Raw genomic sequence first — 14,577 nt, forward strand, 5'->3', positions numbered from 1 at the left:
ATGTGTAGGATGAGAGCAGACAATCGTCAACTGGATGAAAGGCAGTTATCAGAGCTAAGGAGTGGAACAAGTGACTGTAGGACCACGCTTACTGTGGAGTCGAGTGACTGTCTGTGATACCCTTTCAGTAAGGTTCGATCCGGCTTGACCGTGCGCTACACTGCCAGAAATTGTAGAAGCCAAAGTTGGGTCTTTAAGGCATGGGAACTGAAAAAGAGGATCTCAGACATCGGGTGTAAGATCCTTTCTGGAAGTCGAGGAATAGTTTTAGATAATGTTTATTTGGATCCTGTTTGCACTTCTCTTGACATAACAGAATGCCTACTTAGGAAACTGTTCAAAGCATGTGTTCAAGAGGCACCCTCTCTGAGCCCTGATGAGCTCATGTTACTCGTAGAGAAGGTGATAGCAAAATCATTAGATAATGTTTTACACCAGGTGATATTTTTGGGCTGCCTGGGTGCCAGGCAGCTTGGCCGACTGATCCCATAACCTTTAGGGCGTGGGAAGTAGGAAGATAGTGAATAGGGAGAGAAAAATCTTCGAAACACAAGGCTGCATGTATATAGCTGTGCTCTTGCTATGGCCACACTTCTTTGCCATGATAGCTACTGTGTCTCTTACTGTCATAGCAATTATAGCTTGATTTCATTGCAGTTTTCTCCTGACAGGTTTCTGGAGTTCATGAAGGAGGCGGTTGAGGACGAGGAGCTCACAGGAGGGATGGACATCGCGTACAGCACAGAACGGTCCATCCAGGACGAGCTGGTGAGGGAGAGTGTCAACGATGTCCTCACCATCTTCGTCAGCTATCTCATAATGTTCATCTACATCACTCTCTCTCTCGGGAATGTGTCCTCAGAGTGCCGCAGGCTCCTGGTGAGTGTATTCGCCTGGTTGTGTTTGCAGGGGTTGAGCTCTGCTCTTTCATCCCGCCTCTCAACTGTCAATTAATCAACTGTTACTAACTACTATTTTTTTCCTCTAAATACACATCCCCCCAGGAAGCAGCCCGCAGCAGCTGTCTAACTCCCAGGTACCTATTTACTGCTAGGTAACAGGGGCATCGGGGTTAAGGAAACTCTGCCCATCTGTCTCCACTGGGTGCAGGGATCGAACCCCAGTCCCTAGGTCTAAGAGTCTAGAGCGCTGTCCACTCTGCCTCTCGGCCCCAGTGTGTGTGTGTGTGTGTTACTGGAGGGACGCTAATAATTCCTGTGTTTCAGATCGACAGCAAGATGACCCTGGCTCTGGGTGGGGTGGTGTTAGTTATGTTCTCCGTCCTGGCCTCCCTCGGGTTCTACGGCTACACTGGTGTCCCGGCCACACTCTTCGTTATTGAGGTGAGTACACTCACTCACTGACTCATTCACTCGCTCACACAGAACCCCCTGGAACCATAACCGGTTCACTCACAAAACGACTCTAAACTTCTCTCTCACAGCAACCAACACAACAGAGGGTAGTGCCTTCCCTATGTTTGTCCTCGACTACTCAACTCAGGTCACTCATCAACACTACTGAACGAGTTAAATTCAAATTTAAATAAGTTTATTGAGGTAAAAATAGACACAAAGGAATGAGGTAGCTCAAGCTATTCTCACCCCGTTCAGTACAACGTGTTCATATATATATATATATATATATATATATATATATATATATATATATATATATATATATATATATATATATATATATATATATATATATATATATATATATTTAGACACATCACAAACAATAAACACATTACCGAATATTCTGAGTGATACACATATACATTCCAGACGTACACACACACATATATTTTTGACTAGGTACACAGACAATTTGCAATAGACATTCAGACAAGTCAACAAATTTACAATCTTGGTACAAAATTCTTATATCTCTCCAGAATATCATCAATCTTTCCGTTGTGACACATCCAGGCTATTTGTTCAGGAACAGTCCTTATCCCTGTGTTTCTACATACATTAATCAACAGGCAATCAAGAACATAATGGGTGAGGGATGTGAGACCTTAACATACTACATAGTTTACACTTGGTGTCATTTTCATTAACACCTATTTCATATTCCCAGTAATATTTATACCCAAGCCTGAGCCGCATGTGCACAGTCACTCCAAGCATTTCTCCTTTTGTCATAAGTGAAATGTGTGTTTTGACTCACACACCTGTAGTGTTGCATGGTTTCACTTCCCTCATACATTATACCTCTCCTCGCCACTTCTGTTCGTGCTTGACTATATCTTTAATTTTGCTTCTTATTTGTCTCTTTGTTAAAACACATTGAATGTCAACTTGTGGTTTTGATTTGGCGTGTTTGGCCAAGTCTTCGCCACCTCGTTGAGCACTATTCCAACATAAGAATATAAGAATAAAGGTAACTGTAGAAGGCCTATGGGCCCATACGTTGTTGCTGTTTTAGATTTAGCTACTCAGAACGAAGTGTCCATGTAGCACGAGCTATGGTGAGCCTGTAAATGGTCCATACGAGGCAGCTCCTATTTATAACCACCCAGTCCCACCAAACATGAAACGGAATCCACTTGAATTTCACTTTGTAATCAATGAACCAGATTGCAGTCCTATTACGACCGACGTCTGAACTCGGGGTTCAGTGACTGACAACAATTCTCTTCTTGAGTGAGGCTAACAATTGCTCCCCGTGGTACAGGTGATACCGTTCCTGGTGCTGGCGGTGGGCGTCGACAACATCTTCATCCTGGTGCAGACGTGGCAGAGGGAGCCCCGGAGAGACGATGAGAGCCTCGAGGAGCATGTGGGGCGTGTTGTGGGCGAAGTGGCTCCCTCCATGTTACTCTCGACCTCAGCTGAGGCTCTCTGCTTCTTCCTCGGTTAGTGAGTCTTCCGAAGCTTTCAAGGTTATGAGCGTCAAAGGCTTTAAACGACATGAATCCTCTCCCAAGTCTCACCAGAGCCAACACCAAGAATTCTTTTTTGTTTGTTATCTGGACCCGGATTCACGAAGCAGATACACAAGGACTTATGAACCTGTACATCTTTTCTCAATCTTTGGCATCTTTGTTTACAATTATTAAACAGTTAATGAGCTCCGAAGCACCAGGAGGCTGTTTATAACAATAACAACAGTTGATTGGTAAGTTTTCATGCTTGTAAACTGTTTAATAAATGTAACCAAAGCCGTCAAAGATTGAGGAAAGATGTACACGTTCGTAAGTGCTTGCGTAACTACTTCGTAAATCAGGATCCTGAAATTCTCTGGTATTTGTTCTAACTTTTATTTTGATTCATTAAATGTTGCATTGACTTATTCATTAGAGATCAATTGAGTGTATTGCGTCGCCACAGGAGCGTTGTCGGACATGCCGGCCGTGTACGCCTTCTCTCTCTACGCCGCCCTGGCACTCGTTATCGACTTCATCCTTCAAATGACCTGCTTTGTGGCACTCATGTCCCTCGACGCCCGCAGAGTTGAGGTGAGGTCAAGGGTCGGTGGGTACAAATAGCCTAAGCTACTCTATCCCTTTGAGATGTATTTTTTTCTTGTCTCAATAAACATACTTGAACTTAAATTGAACTTGAGGTCAAGGGATTAATTCCTGGGATTAACGTCTGTTATCCTTCTATTTACATGTGAACTTAAGTTCATTGCATAGTACGGGGCCCAAAACTCCACTGCATAATCTATATGGGGCCTCACATGGGCACAGTAAAGCTGAACAAATATCAAATGCCATTGTTAACGCTTCTAAATGTGAATCACAGTATCCTACTTGTATTATTTTGAACATTTATACATTGAGCTTTTGGGTTAAAATCCCGGTTAATCCCATCTCCACTTGCTGTATTAACATCACCTAAATTCAGAAGCCTCCATTTGTCAGCATTAACCGCATCTGCCAGTCTTGCGTTCATTTGAATAGCCAAACAAAATAGTCCACACCACCTACGTAGATTTGTTCAGCTACAGGTAAAATATAAGGTTCTTTAGTAAATAAAAAGGAATATTTAGAATATTTAGAATATTAGAATAGAATTAGAATATAGAACTTATTTAGAATATCACAAAGTTCTTTGTTAATATTATTATCAGTTATCTGACTGATTATTATCAGTTATCTGATAATAACTCATTTTACAATGGGCCATTATTCTCCTAAGTTATAACAACACGAGGTCAGGTCAAACTATTGTATTTTGCTCTAAATATTTTCACAACAGACCATTTTATCATATACAATTTATTGTCCAATTGCCTGCCTGCAATAATCGCCAAAGAGCTTTCCGCTTCCAAATAAAGCTGTTGCCCAAAAAGTTTTCGTGTAGCGTAAATCTCTCGCACCTACAGCAGACCTTTAAAACTTTCTTGTGGCGCCAGGACCACCGCTGGGACGTCGTGTGTTGTGTCAAGGGCAGCAAGAGTAGCAAGCGGAGTGAGAACTCCTCCATTTGCTACCAGATCTTCCAGTATGTCTACGCTCCTTTCATTCTCAAGGTAGGTGTTCGTGTTAGCATAGTCACCCCGGCAGCCAGCCTCCAACACCCCCATTTTCTTTGAGTTATAATAATAATTATAATTTTAGTAATAATTATACTAAATTTAACAACAAATAATGTCTATAATTCTAACCCTGCTTTAATATTATCTGCTTTACTCCCTTAGCTATAACCACCTTACCTATAGCCTGCCTTCCTAACCATCTTACCTATAGCCTGCCTTCCTAACCATCTTACCTATAGCCTGCCTTCCTAACCACCTTACCTATTGCCTTGCCCTCCAGGACGTGGTGAGGGTGGTGGTGTGTCTACTGTCCCTCGGGGTGTTTTGTGCCTCCCTCTCCGTCACCCCTAAGCTCTCGGTGGGTCTGGAGCAGGACCTCTCAATGCCTCAGGACTCTTATGTGATCAAGTACTTCAAGGTGAGAGGGGAGGGGTTGTATGGGGTGAGGTGGGGTGTTGTATGTGGTGAGGTGGGGTGTTGTATGAGGGTGGTGAGTGGTGTATTGTGTGAGGTGGGTGAGAGGTGTGTTGTATGCGACAAACTGGTGGAGATTGTTGATGTGAAGGAGGTGGAGGAAGATGGTGAGGAATGAAGGCAAGAATAGTGGAGACAGAGGAATGAATCACAGGTTAAGAATGGTAGAGAGGGAAAGTGGGAAGTAAGAACGGCTTAACAATTCGTCAAAAAAGCCACTGAAGACGAGCAGCGTCTTCATTGTATTCACGACTGACGAATGACGTGAAGCTCCCAGTCTCTCGATGTCAATATCCTCCTTACTCCGTCTCTTTTAACAGTTTCTGAACGATTACCTGTCTGTCGGGCCACCTGTCTACTTCGTCATGAAGGAGGGATATAACTTTAGCGACGTCCACGAGCAGAATTTGGTGTGTCAAGTGTCAGGCTGTTACAACGACTCCATCACGCAGCAGATCTTCTTGTCATCCCTCCAGCCCAACGAGTATGTTGCCATCTCTTGTTCCTCGTCATTGTGTGTGTGTGTGTGTGTGTTGCCACCGCTGGTTCCTCGTCATTTTGTGTGTGTGTGTTGCCATCTCTTGTTCCTCGTCATTTTGTGTGTGTGTGTTGCCACCGCTGGTTCCTCGTCATTTTGTGTGTGTGTGTTGCCATCTCTTGTTCCTCGTCACTATGTGTGTGTGTGTTGCCACCGCTTGTTCCTCATCACTGTGTGTTGCCACCTCTTGTTCCTCGTCTTTGTGTGTGTGTGTGTGTTACCATCTCTTGTTCCTCGTCTTTGTGTGTGTTTGTTGCCATCTCTTGTTCCTCGTCATTGTGTGTGTGTGTTGCCACCACTGGTTCCTCGTCATTTTGTGTGTGTGTGTTGCCATCTCTTGTTCCTCGTCATTGTGTGTGTGTTGCCATCTCTTGTTCCTCGTCATTGTGTGTGTGTGTTGCCACCACTGGTTCCTCGTCATTTTGTGTGTGTGTGTTGCCATCTCTTGTTCCTCGTCATTGTGTGTGTGTTGCCATCTCTTGTTCCTCGTCATTGTGTGTGTGTGTTGCCATCTCTTGTTCCTCGTCATTGTGTATGTGTGTTGCCATCTCTTGTTCCTCGTCATTGTGTGTGTGTGTTGCCATCTCTTGTTCCTCGTCTTTGTGTATGTGTGTTGCCATCTCTTGTTCCTCGTCATTGTGTGTGTGTGTTGCCACCGCTTGTTCCTCGTCATTGTGTGTGTGTGTTGCCATCTCTTGTTCCGTGTCATTGCGTGTGTGTGTGTGTTGCCATCTCTTGTTCCTCGTCACTATGTGTGTTGCCATCTCTTGTTCCTCGTCACTATGTGTGTTGCCATCTCTTGTTCCGTGTCATTGCGTGTGTGTGTGTTGCCACCACTTGTTCCTCGTCATTGTGTGTGTGTGTGTTGCCATCTCTTGTTCCTCGTCATTGTGTGTGTGTGTTGCCATCTCTTGTTCCTCGTCATTGTGTGTGTGTGTTGCCATCTCTTGTTCCTCGTCATTGTGTGTGTGTGTTGCCATCTCTTGTTCCTCGTCATTGTGTGTGTGTGTTGCCATCTCTTGTTCCTCGTCATTGTGTGTGTGTGTTGCCATCTCTTGTTCCTCGTCATTGTGTGTGTGTTGCCACCGCTTGTTCCTCATCATTGTGTGTGTGTGTTGCCACCGCTTGTTCCTCGTCATTTTGTGTGTGTGTTGCCATCTCTTGTTCCTCGTCATTTTGTGTGTGTGTGTTGCCATCTCTTGTTCCTCATCATTTTGTGTGTGTGTGTTGCCATCTCTTGTTCCTCGTCATTTTGTGTGTGTGTGTTGCCATCTCTTGTTCCTCATCACTGTGTGTTGCCATCTCTTGTTCCTTGTCTTTGTATGTGTGTTGCCACCGCTTGTTCCTCGTCATTGTGTGTGTGTTGCCATCTCTTGTTCCGTGTCATTGTGTGTGTGTGTGTTGCCATCTCTTGTTCCTCGTCATTGTGTGTTGCCATCTCTTGTTCCTCGTCACTATGTGTGTTGCCACCACTTGTTCCTCGTCATTGTGTGTGTGTTGCCACCTCTTGTTCCTCGTCATTGTGTGTGTGTGTTGCCATCTCTTGTTCCTCGTCATTGTGTGTTGCCATCTCTTGTTCCTCGTCACTATGTGTGTTGCCACCACTTGTTCCTCGTCATTGTGTGTGTGTTGCCACCTCTTGTTCCTCGTCATTGTGTGTGTGTTGCCTCCTCTTGTTCCTTGTCATTGTGTGTTGCCACCGCTTGTTCCTCGTCATTGTGTGTTGCCACCTCTTTTTCCTCGTCATTGTGTGTTGCCACCTCTTGTTCCTCGTCATTGTGTGTGTGTGTGTGTGTTGCCACCGCTTGTTGTTCGTCATTGTGTGTGTGTTGCCACCTCTTGTTCCTCGTCATTGTGTGTTGCCACCGCTTTTTCCTCGTCATTGTGTGTGTGTTGCCACCTCTTGTTCCGCGTCATTGTGTATGTTGGACATCTCGTTTCTCATTATCACATGTTGCCATGTCTTCTTCCTTGTAATCGTATGTAAAACTGTATGAATTTCCCCTTAAGTTGGAGTCGCCCTCAAATCTGCTTGTTCGGTCTTGGGGGATTGATATTAAGCTAGTGGAATGTCAGTTAAGTAAGAGAGAGGCTTGCTTTACATTATTTTTCTAATATTGGTTATTAATCAATTCTCAAGACATCACAGGCGACTTAAAATGAATAGTAAGGTATATAAACTGTCAACTCTGAAAGCGACTAGCACAGGTATTTTGCCCTCTCCTTCATTACTTCCACTGTTGTTTTCACTAAGACTTTACTGTTGAACTAACCCTTCCATGTTGCCCCTCACACGGTTCCTCACTTGACGGAAACACCGTCTCCTCCAACAAGGAACTTCCTCTTGTACTAAATATAACTGTCACTGTCTATCCCGACAGTACCTACCTAGCCTCCGGGGCCATGTCTTGGCTGGGACCGTACTTCTCCTGGCTTGAGGACTCCGTCGGCACTGGGTCGACTATGAGCGCCTGCTGTAGGCTTGATAAAGACGGCCTCTACGTCAACACCTCAGGTATTTCCACTGCAGGAGTCGTGTGTATCAATCCCAGGTACCACGGCTGTGTACCCCGATGGATTCCTTAAGCTAAGCTGGTCACATTACATGACTCTGTAGGCGAATTATAATTACGTAAAAATAAATGAAACCGTAGTAGGCGTACTTAAGCAATGTGTCAGAACTTGGGATGAGAGTCTCATGCTTGAGGCTACTGATGTTGAGTCTTACATTGTGAGACTTAGTAAAGAAATAACCCCAGTAATAGAAATAATAGTAATAGCTCTCGGACTATTTAACAATGATTATATACTAATTTTGATTTGTTAAACAATGAGAGAATTGTTAGTGTACTAGCATATTGGCCCAATTATTGGTTGATGCCATTTGCACCCAAAATCTCTCCAAAATACAGTTAGCAGAGCTTTGAACAGTATAAATTAATTGTTATAATAATTGACATGTTATTAACTGAAGTTTAGATATGGTGTGATGGAGACTAACGTTCTTGGGTCAGAGTCTGCTGCACACATTAAACACAAGTCTCACACTTCCAGCACAGTTCGATTTCAGCGGCATCGACACCTGCTTCCAAAAGGAAGACTTCGAGAACCACCGGCCCAAACCAGAGAACTTTATGACTCATCTCAACGACTACCTAAGCGACAACCCACACGGTACGGCCTGCCCCTTCGCTGGGCATCCCGCCTACGGAGAGGCGGTCAAGGTCCTGGACGACGGCTACGAGAGTTACGTGGGGGCCAACTATTTCATGACTTACCACACCATTCTCAGAACCTCGGCGGACTTCATCGGTGCCTTGGACTGGGCATACAAGCTTTCAGACTATATGACAGCTTACCTCCAGGCGAACTCAACTTATTCCAAGGAAATTGAAGTTGTTCCTTACAGGTTGGTACTTGCCCAACCCTAACCTTCTTCTTTAAACTAAGATTGCTCTGAAGAAATAGTACTTATGTTCCTAAACGAAACTGTAGGCTAAGAACTGTTATCCAACTGAAATGTATTTCTTAACATGACACTTGAAACTGAACTACAGGTACTGTATTTAATGAGATTATTATTGTTTTGGTAGGTGTGGACTTTGTTTATTGTTTAGCTGCACTCACACCAGGCATGTGGTGGTACTGGAGGCAACTGTGTATCTGAACCTTCATATGGTCGGTGGGGTTGATTTCACGAGTGTCTGGCTGTTAAGAGAATGTACCAAAAGGGAGTCAGCCGAGGAACGGTTGATCAGTGATAGTGTTGTTTATGAGAATGACACAGCCAGTACGAGGCTTTTATTTGCATAGTACAGTGTCTATTGTTGTGGTTGATGACCAAACCACACATGAGAAGATGGAAAAACGACGACGTTTCGGTCCGTCCTGGACCAATTATCAAGTCTTGTATCTCATACGTCCTGAAAATGGTTCAGGACGGACCGAAACGTCGTCGTCCCTTCACCTTCTAGTGTGTGGTCTGGTCATCATATCTTCAGCCACGTTATTGTGACTCATCGTCTACATATTGCTGTGGCCACCAGCTTCCGGCTGACTACATAGCCGGAAGGGGAATCTTGAGATAATTGGTCTTACACAAAATAATAATTCCATCAACGTCTCGCTGGCACTTAGGATCCTGACACGCTGATCCGCCCAGCCAGGAAGTGTCAAGATAAAAGATGAGTCGTCCTTCACGCTTCTCTACTTTATACATGTATGGAGACAGGCCATGAGATATGATCCAGTGCTGCATGTTTCTTGGCTACCTCCTTTGCTTGCTAGGACTAGTATAAAGTTTTTCATAGTCATTGAGGAGTTAAAGGCATCACTTAAGATGTCAGCATCATGGTGAGCACCTAATTAATGTCATGCATGCTTGTTCCAGCTATAACATCATCTTGTTCTGTTTGTATCAACCCATGTGTTTTCTCAACCCCAAATATAATCTATTAACTAGCCTCTATATATATATTTTGCTGCAAAGTGACTAATGAACCTCATAGCAGTTGGCATTTTCTCATATATTTGCAAAGGTCAGAATGTAGTCGTAAGTTTAGACTTGCGCTTCACGGATGAAGTTTAGATGATAGTTGAAATAGACATTCCACAACAAGGTGCCAAGCACACCGCCTTGTGCTATACTGGCACCGTATTAAGACTTCCTTAAAGGTAGTTCAAGTTCTGGTCTATGTACCAACAAAGTCCAGAGCAGCAACACAGCTGATCTTGGACTCATCTAGGATCTGATGCCACTTTATAGAGAGGTTCAACATGTTCACTTCAACGCTCTAGAGAACGGGCTGAGCTAAGATCTATTTTCCTACATTAGTGCATTTTGAAGAGTCCTCCTGGAAACAGATCCAGTTATTATGAAGTTTTTAATAGATGAATACTTTGTTTAAAAATAAGCTGTACTTTATACAAGACGATGCTGCAACCAGAACATTTCAATTAACTAGATTTCTCGATTATCACTTATTGAGAGAACATGTTCCAACCGTGAATAAATGCTACTGGCTGAGCGCCTTGTGTTGTAACTCCCAACCCTCTAGTTTTTGTTTCTCTCTTGATCTCTCATTCTTCCTAAACTCATCTCCCACCTCCTGCAGCACCTTATTCATCTCCCACCTTCTTCTGCAGCATCTTCTACGTCTTCTACGAGCAGTACCTGACCATGTGGCGTGACACTGGAATCAACCTCGCCATCTCAGTTGGTTCAGTGTTCGCAGTCATGTTCATCTTGACCCTTGACCTGGTCTCTTCCCTCATCATCCTCGTCACCATCTGCATGATCATCATCGACATGATGGGGATGATGTATTGGTGGAACATCTCTCTAAATGCTGTGTCACTCGTCAACCTGGTGATGGTGAGTATGTTGTGATAGTGAGTACCTGGTGATGGTGAGTATGTTGTGATAGTGAGTTGTTGTGATAGTGAGTGCCTGGTGATGGTGAGTATGTTGTGATAGTGAGTGCCCGGTGATGGTGAGTATGTTGTGATAGTGAGTACCTGTTGATGGTATGTTGTGATAGTGAGTACCTGGTGGCAGTAAGTAAGCTGTGATAGTGAGAACCTGGTGATGTTGAGTATGTTGTGATAGTGAGTGCCCGGTGATGGTGAGTATGTTGTGATAGTGAGTGCCTGGTGAGTATACACAAAGAATAAACACATAATAATGCTCAATATACCCGCTGGCGCCTGAGAAACGCCAATATCCAGTGGCTTATATCCGACGACCGCTGTGCGGCTTGCTCAAATAACCGAACCTCCTCCTCCTACAGGCGGTGGGGATCTCCGTAGAGTTCTGCAGCCACGTCACCCACGCCTTCGCCACCTCCATCAGGCCGTCGAGGGTGGAACGAGCGAGGGAAGCCCTTGCCAACATGGGTTCCTCGGTAAGGGTCTTAGGAAACATCTTGGGGAAACTCTTTGAGTACTTTTGGCCGATCAGGAAGTGAGATGTTTCATGTTTATATGAGTATCTCACCTCTTCCCTCACCATTCTCTCTCTTGTTTCACCTCTCCCAGGTACTCTCCGGCATCACCCTCACCAAGTTCTTCGGGATCATTGTACTCGCCTTTGCCCAGTCGCAGATTTTCCGGGTCTTCTACTTCAGGATGTATCTCGGGATGATCGTCTTCGGCGCCTTCCACGGCCTCGTCTTTCTTCCTGTCTTCCTCTCAATCTGTGGTAAGGGGGAGGAGAGAGAGACAGAGAAACAGAGACATAGAGAAAAACAAGTGAATTACAAAATATATATTTGCCTAAACTATAGACATCATTATATTTTTTAGATTGAGACATTCTCCCTCAAATGTATGTCTAACGAAGGCATGAAACGTGCCAATGTTCCCTCAGTGTGGCGACTCTGGTCAGGATTATTCAACCATTTACACAACCTCTTACCAAAGCTCTATATCTTTCCTTAATCATTGTTATAACAGTAATAGCCTCGGGTTGCGAAGTTCCAATTTCGTAAACTATTTAACATATGTAAACAATGCCACCGTGATTGAAGAGATATATACAGGTTTCGTCAGGGGTTGCATAACTACTTGATGATTCCTGGTTCACATCTGTTCCGCATCGCCAAAGTTCAATAGCAATTATTGGAAGAAAGGAAACTGCAGGAGTCAAAGTGCCTCGTAGTCCATGCGAGGCAAGACCTAACCTAACCTAACCTAACCTAACCTAACCTAACCTAACCTAACCTAACCTAACTTAACCTAACCTAACGTGTGGAAGGAATATGAGCTAACAGAAACCATCTTCACACTTGCAGGACCCGGCGTGAACAAGAGGCTCCTTAAGGACTCTATGAAAAAATCTTCAAAGGGGACGACGAACGCCGGCTTCGTGGAGCATAATGAGGAGAGGAAACATGAGAAGACAGTTGTTAATGAAGTGAACATTTACCTGTAGGTTTAGATAGGGCTCGAATCATAGGCTGTCGTGGAGGGAAGGGGTTTAAACCCAATGCTAAATCTCGCCATGTCCCCAACAATGACGTTATCTGTCCATTTTGGGGATTTATTTCAACTTTCCCCAACCCTCATCCCCCTTCCCCCAACCTAGAGGATCCAATTGTGCGAAAACGCTGTTTTATTTATTCAGAGTTTAACCAGACCCACGCCAGGGTGAAGGAGAAGTCTTTAGGCGCTGGAGCAGTGGACAAGATCACTATGTCACTCTGTCGCAGATTCAGTTAGAAAACTTTGGTACCAGAGAACCAACTAGTAATGAGAAGACTTTATATACATACTATAACTCTAGATTCAATTGTTAGATTTGATCAGGTCCTTGCAGGCGCCATGTCATCCTCAATAACGTAAATATGTAACCTAGTGTTTCTCTCTCTCTCATTGGCTACAATTCGGTTACAGAATGTGCTGAACTCTGCAGCTGATTGATTCTCATATATATATATATTATCCTGCTATGTGCTGAGTGTTTAGAACTACTGTATTAGGTCAGGATGAACTCTGTGGTTCATAGGAGTTCGTTGCTTTGTCACCGAGTCATCTGCCTCTGGTTGGAAAGTTTACTTCCTCGCTAAAAATAAACTTTAAGACACAGAGAATTTTTATTGCCCACAAAAGAGTCTCCGCAATAAAATACAGTTAGTTTACAGTTACAGTTTACAGTTTAGTCATTTATTATACATCCCATAATCATCCCGTGGGTGGTGGTGGACCCCCATACCCATCCCGTGGGCGGTGGTGGACCCCCATACCCATCCCGTGGGCGGTGGTGGACCCCCATACCCATCCCGTGGGTGGTGGTGGACCCCCATACCCATCCCGTGGGTGGTGGTGGACCCCATACCCATCCCGTGGGTGGTGGTGGACCCCCATACCCATCCCGTGGGCGGTGGTGGACCCCCATACCCATCCCGTGGGTGGTGGTGGACCCCATACCCATCCCTTGGGCGGTGGTGAACCCCATTCCCATCCCGTGGGCGGTGGTGGACCACATACCCATCCCGTGCGGGTGGTGGACCCCATACCCATCCCGTGGGCGGTGGTGGACCCCATACCCATCCCGTGCGGGTGGTGGACCCCATACCCATCCCGTGGGCGGTGGTGGACCACATACCCATCCCGTGCGGGTGGTGGACCCCATACCCATCCCGTGCGGGTGGTGGACCCCACACCCATCCCGTGGGCGGTGGTGGACCACATACCCATCTCGTGCGGGTGGTGGAAAGGGCTACAGAGGCACACAATGGGTTCAGGAACTGAACCCATGGTTCGTTAAGCTAAGCTAGTAACAATCTTGTAAAGATTGTTAAATTGTAAAGATTGTTACAAGATTGTTACTTATTTACATAAATGAACTGTGGGGCTCGGTACATCGAGAATCAACTGATCGTTTTAATATTGTCACTAACATCACCTGATGTTCTGACCGAGACATCTCATCAATCAACCATATGCAAGGTGTTACACAGCCGGCCATATATATTAGGCGTTACACAGCTGGCCACATATATAAAGCATTACGCAGCTGGCCACATATGTAAAGTGTATATATATATCAATGCATATATAATGACTTCAAGTCCCCCTTACAACACGACGGTGATCAGAGAAAACGGCAGAGGAGAAGGAGGGAAGCGACCGACTAGCGAGGGGGAGCTACAAGCAGATAGACTCTCACTCCCTCCTCTAGTCTGTACAGTTTTAGTATATTTATGTGTGTGATAATCAGTGACTTGCTTAACCCTTGTTTGGTGGATATTGGGACACTAAAGTGGTGACCCCAGACAGTTTGTCAACAAACCATGGCGTCCGCGTTCAGGCTACTAGCATATTTTCCGTCTGACCCAGAGACGAATTCGCCGCCCTGAAGACTGCTCTCCGCGCTGCAGTCAAGGTATGTAGAAGCCTCCAGGGTGACCTGTGCGACACGGCAAGGTTGGTGGGTCTGAGGTAGATGGTAGAGGTAGATGACAGAGGGGTGTTAGGGTAGTCCCCCCTGCGTTCCTGTACGTCCAGCCACGTACAGGCAAACGTTTTCTATGGTGATTACAGTCGACAATTTCGACTGGAATTTACCTAAA

The 14,577-nt window shown here is 44.9% G+C and overlaps 1 protein-coding gene across 1 annotated transcript in view; it reads left to right on the plus strand.

Annotated features, from left to right (window-relative positions):
- The window catches only part of LOC123755939 (NPC intracellular cholesterol transporter 1-like), a 35,198-nt gene extending 22,623 nt beyond the window's left edge, over positions 1-12,575 (plus strand). Inside the window, 13 exon segments of the mRNA XM_069305494.1 lie at positions 672-879; positions 1,227-1,343; positions 2,686-2,866; positions 3,342-3,469; positions 4,372-4,488; positions 4,775-4,912; positions 5,289-5,452; positions 7,888-8,021; positions 8,561-8,915; positions 10,652-10,880; positions 11,296-11,409; positions 11,543-11,705; positions 12,298-12,575. Coding sequence (XP_069161595.1) covers positions 672-879; positions 1,227-1,343; positions 2,686-2,866; positions 3,342-3,469; positions 4,372-4,488; positions 4,775-4,912; positions 5,289-5,452; positions 7,888-8,021; positions 8,561-8,915; positions 10,652-10,880; positions 11,296-11,409; positions 11,543-11,705; positions 12,298-12,437 — 2,188 coding nt within the window. The 3' untranslated portion in view covers positions 12,438-12,575.
- The last annotated feature ends 2,002 nt before the right edge of the window (positions 12,576-14,577 follow it).

This window comes from Procambarus clarkii, chromosome 55 (assembly GCF_040958095.1).
Source record: "Procambarus clarkii isolate CNS0578487 chromosome 55, FALCON_Pclarkii_2.0, whole genome shotgun sequence".
Taxonomy (NCBI): Eukaryota; Metazoa; Arthropoda; class Malacostraca; order Decapoda; family Cambaridae; genus Procambarus; species Procambarus clarkii.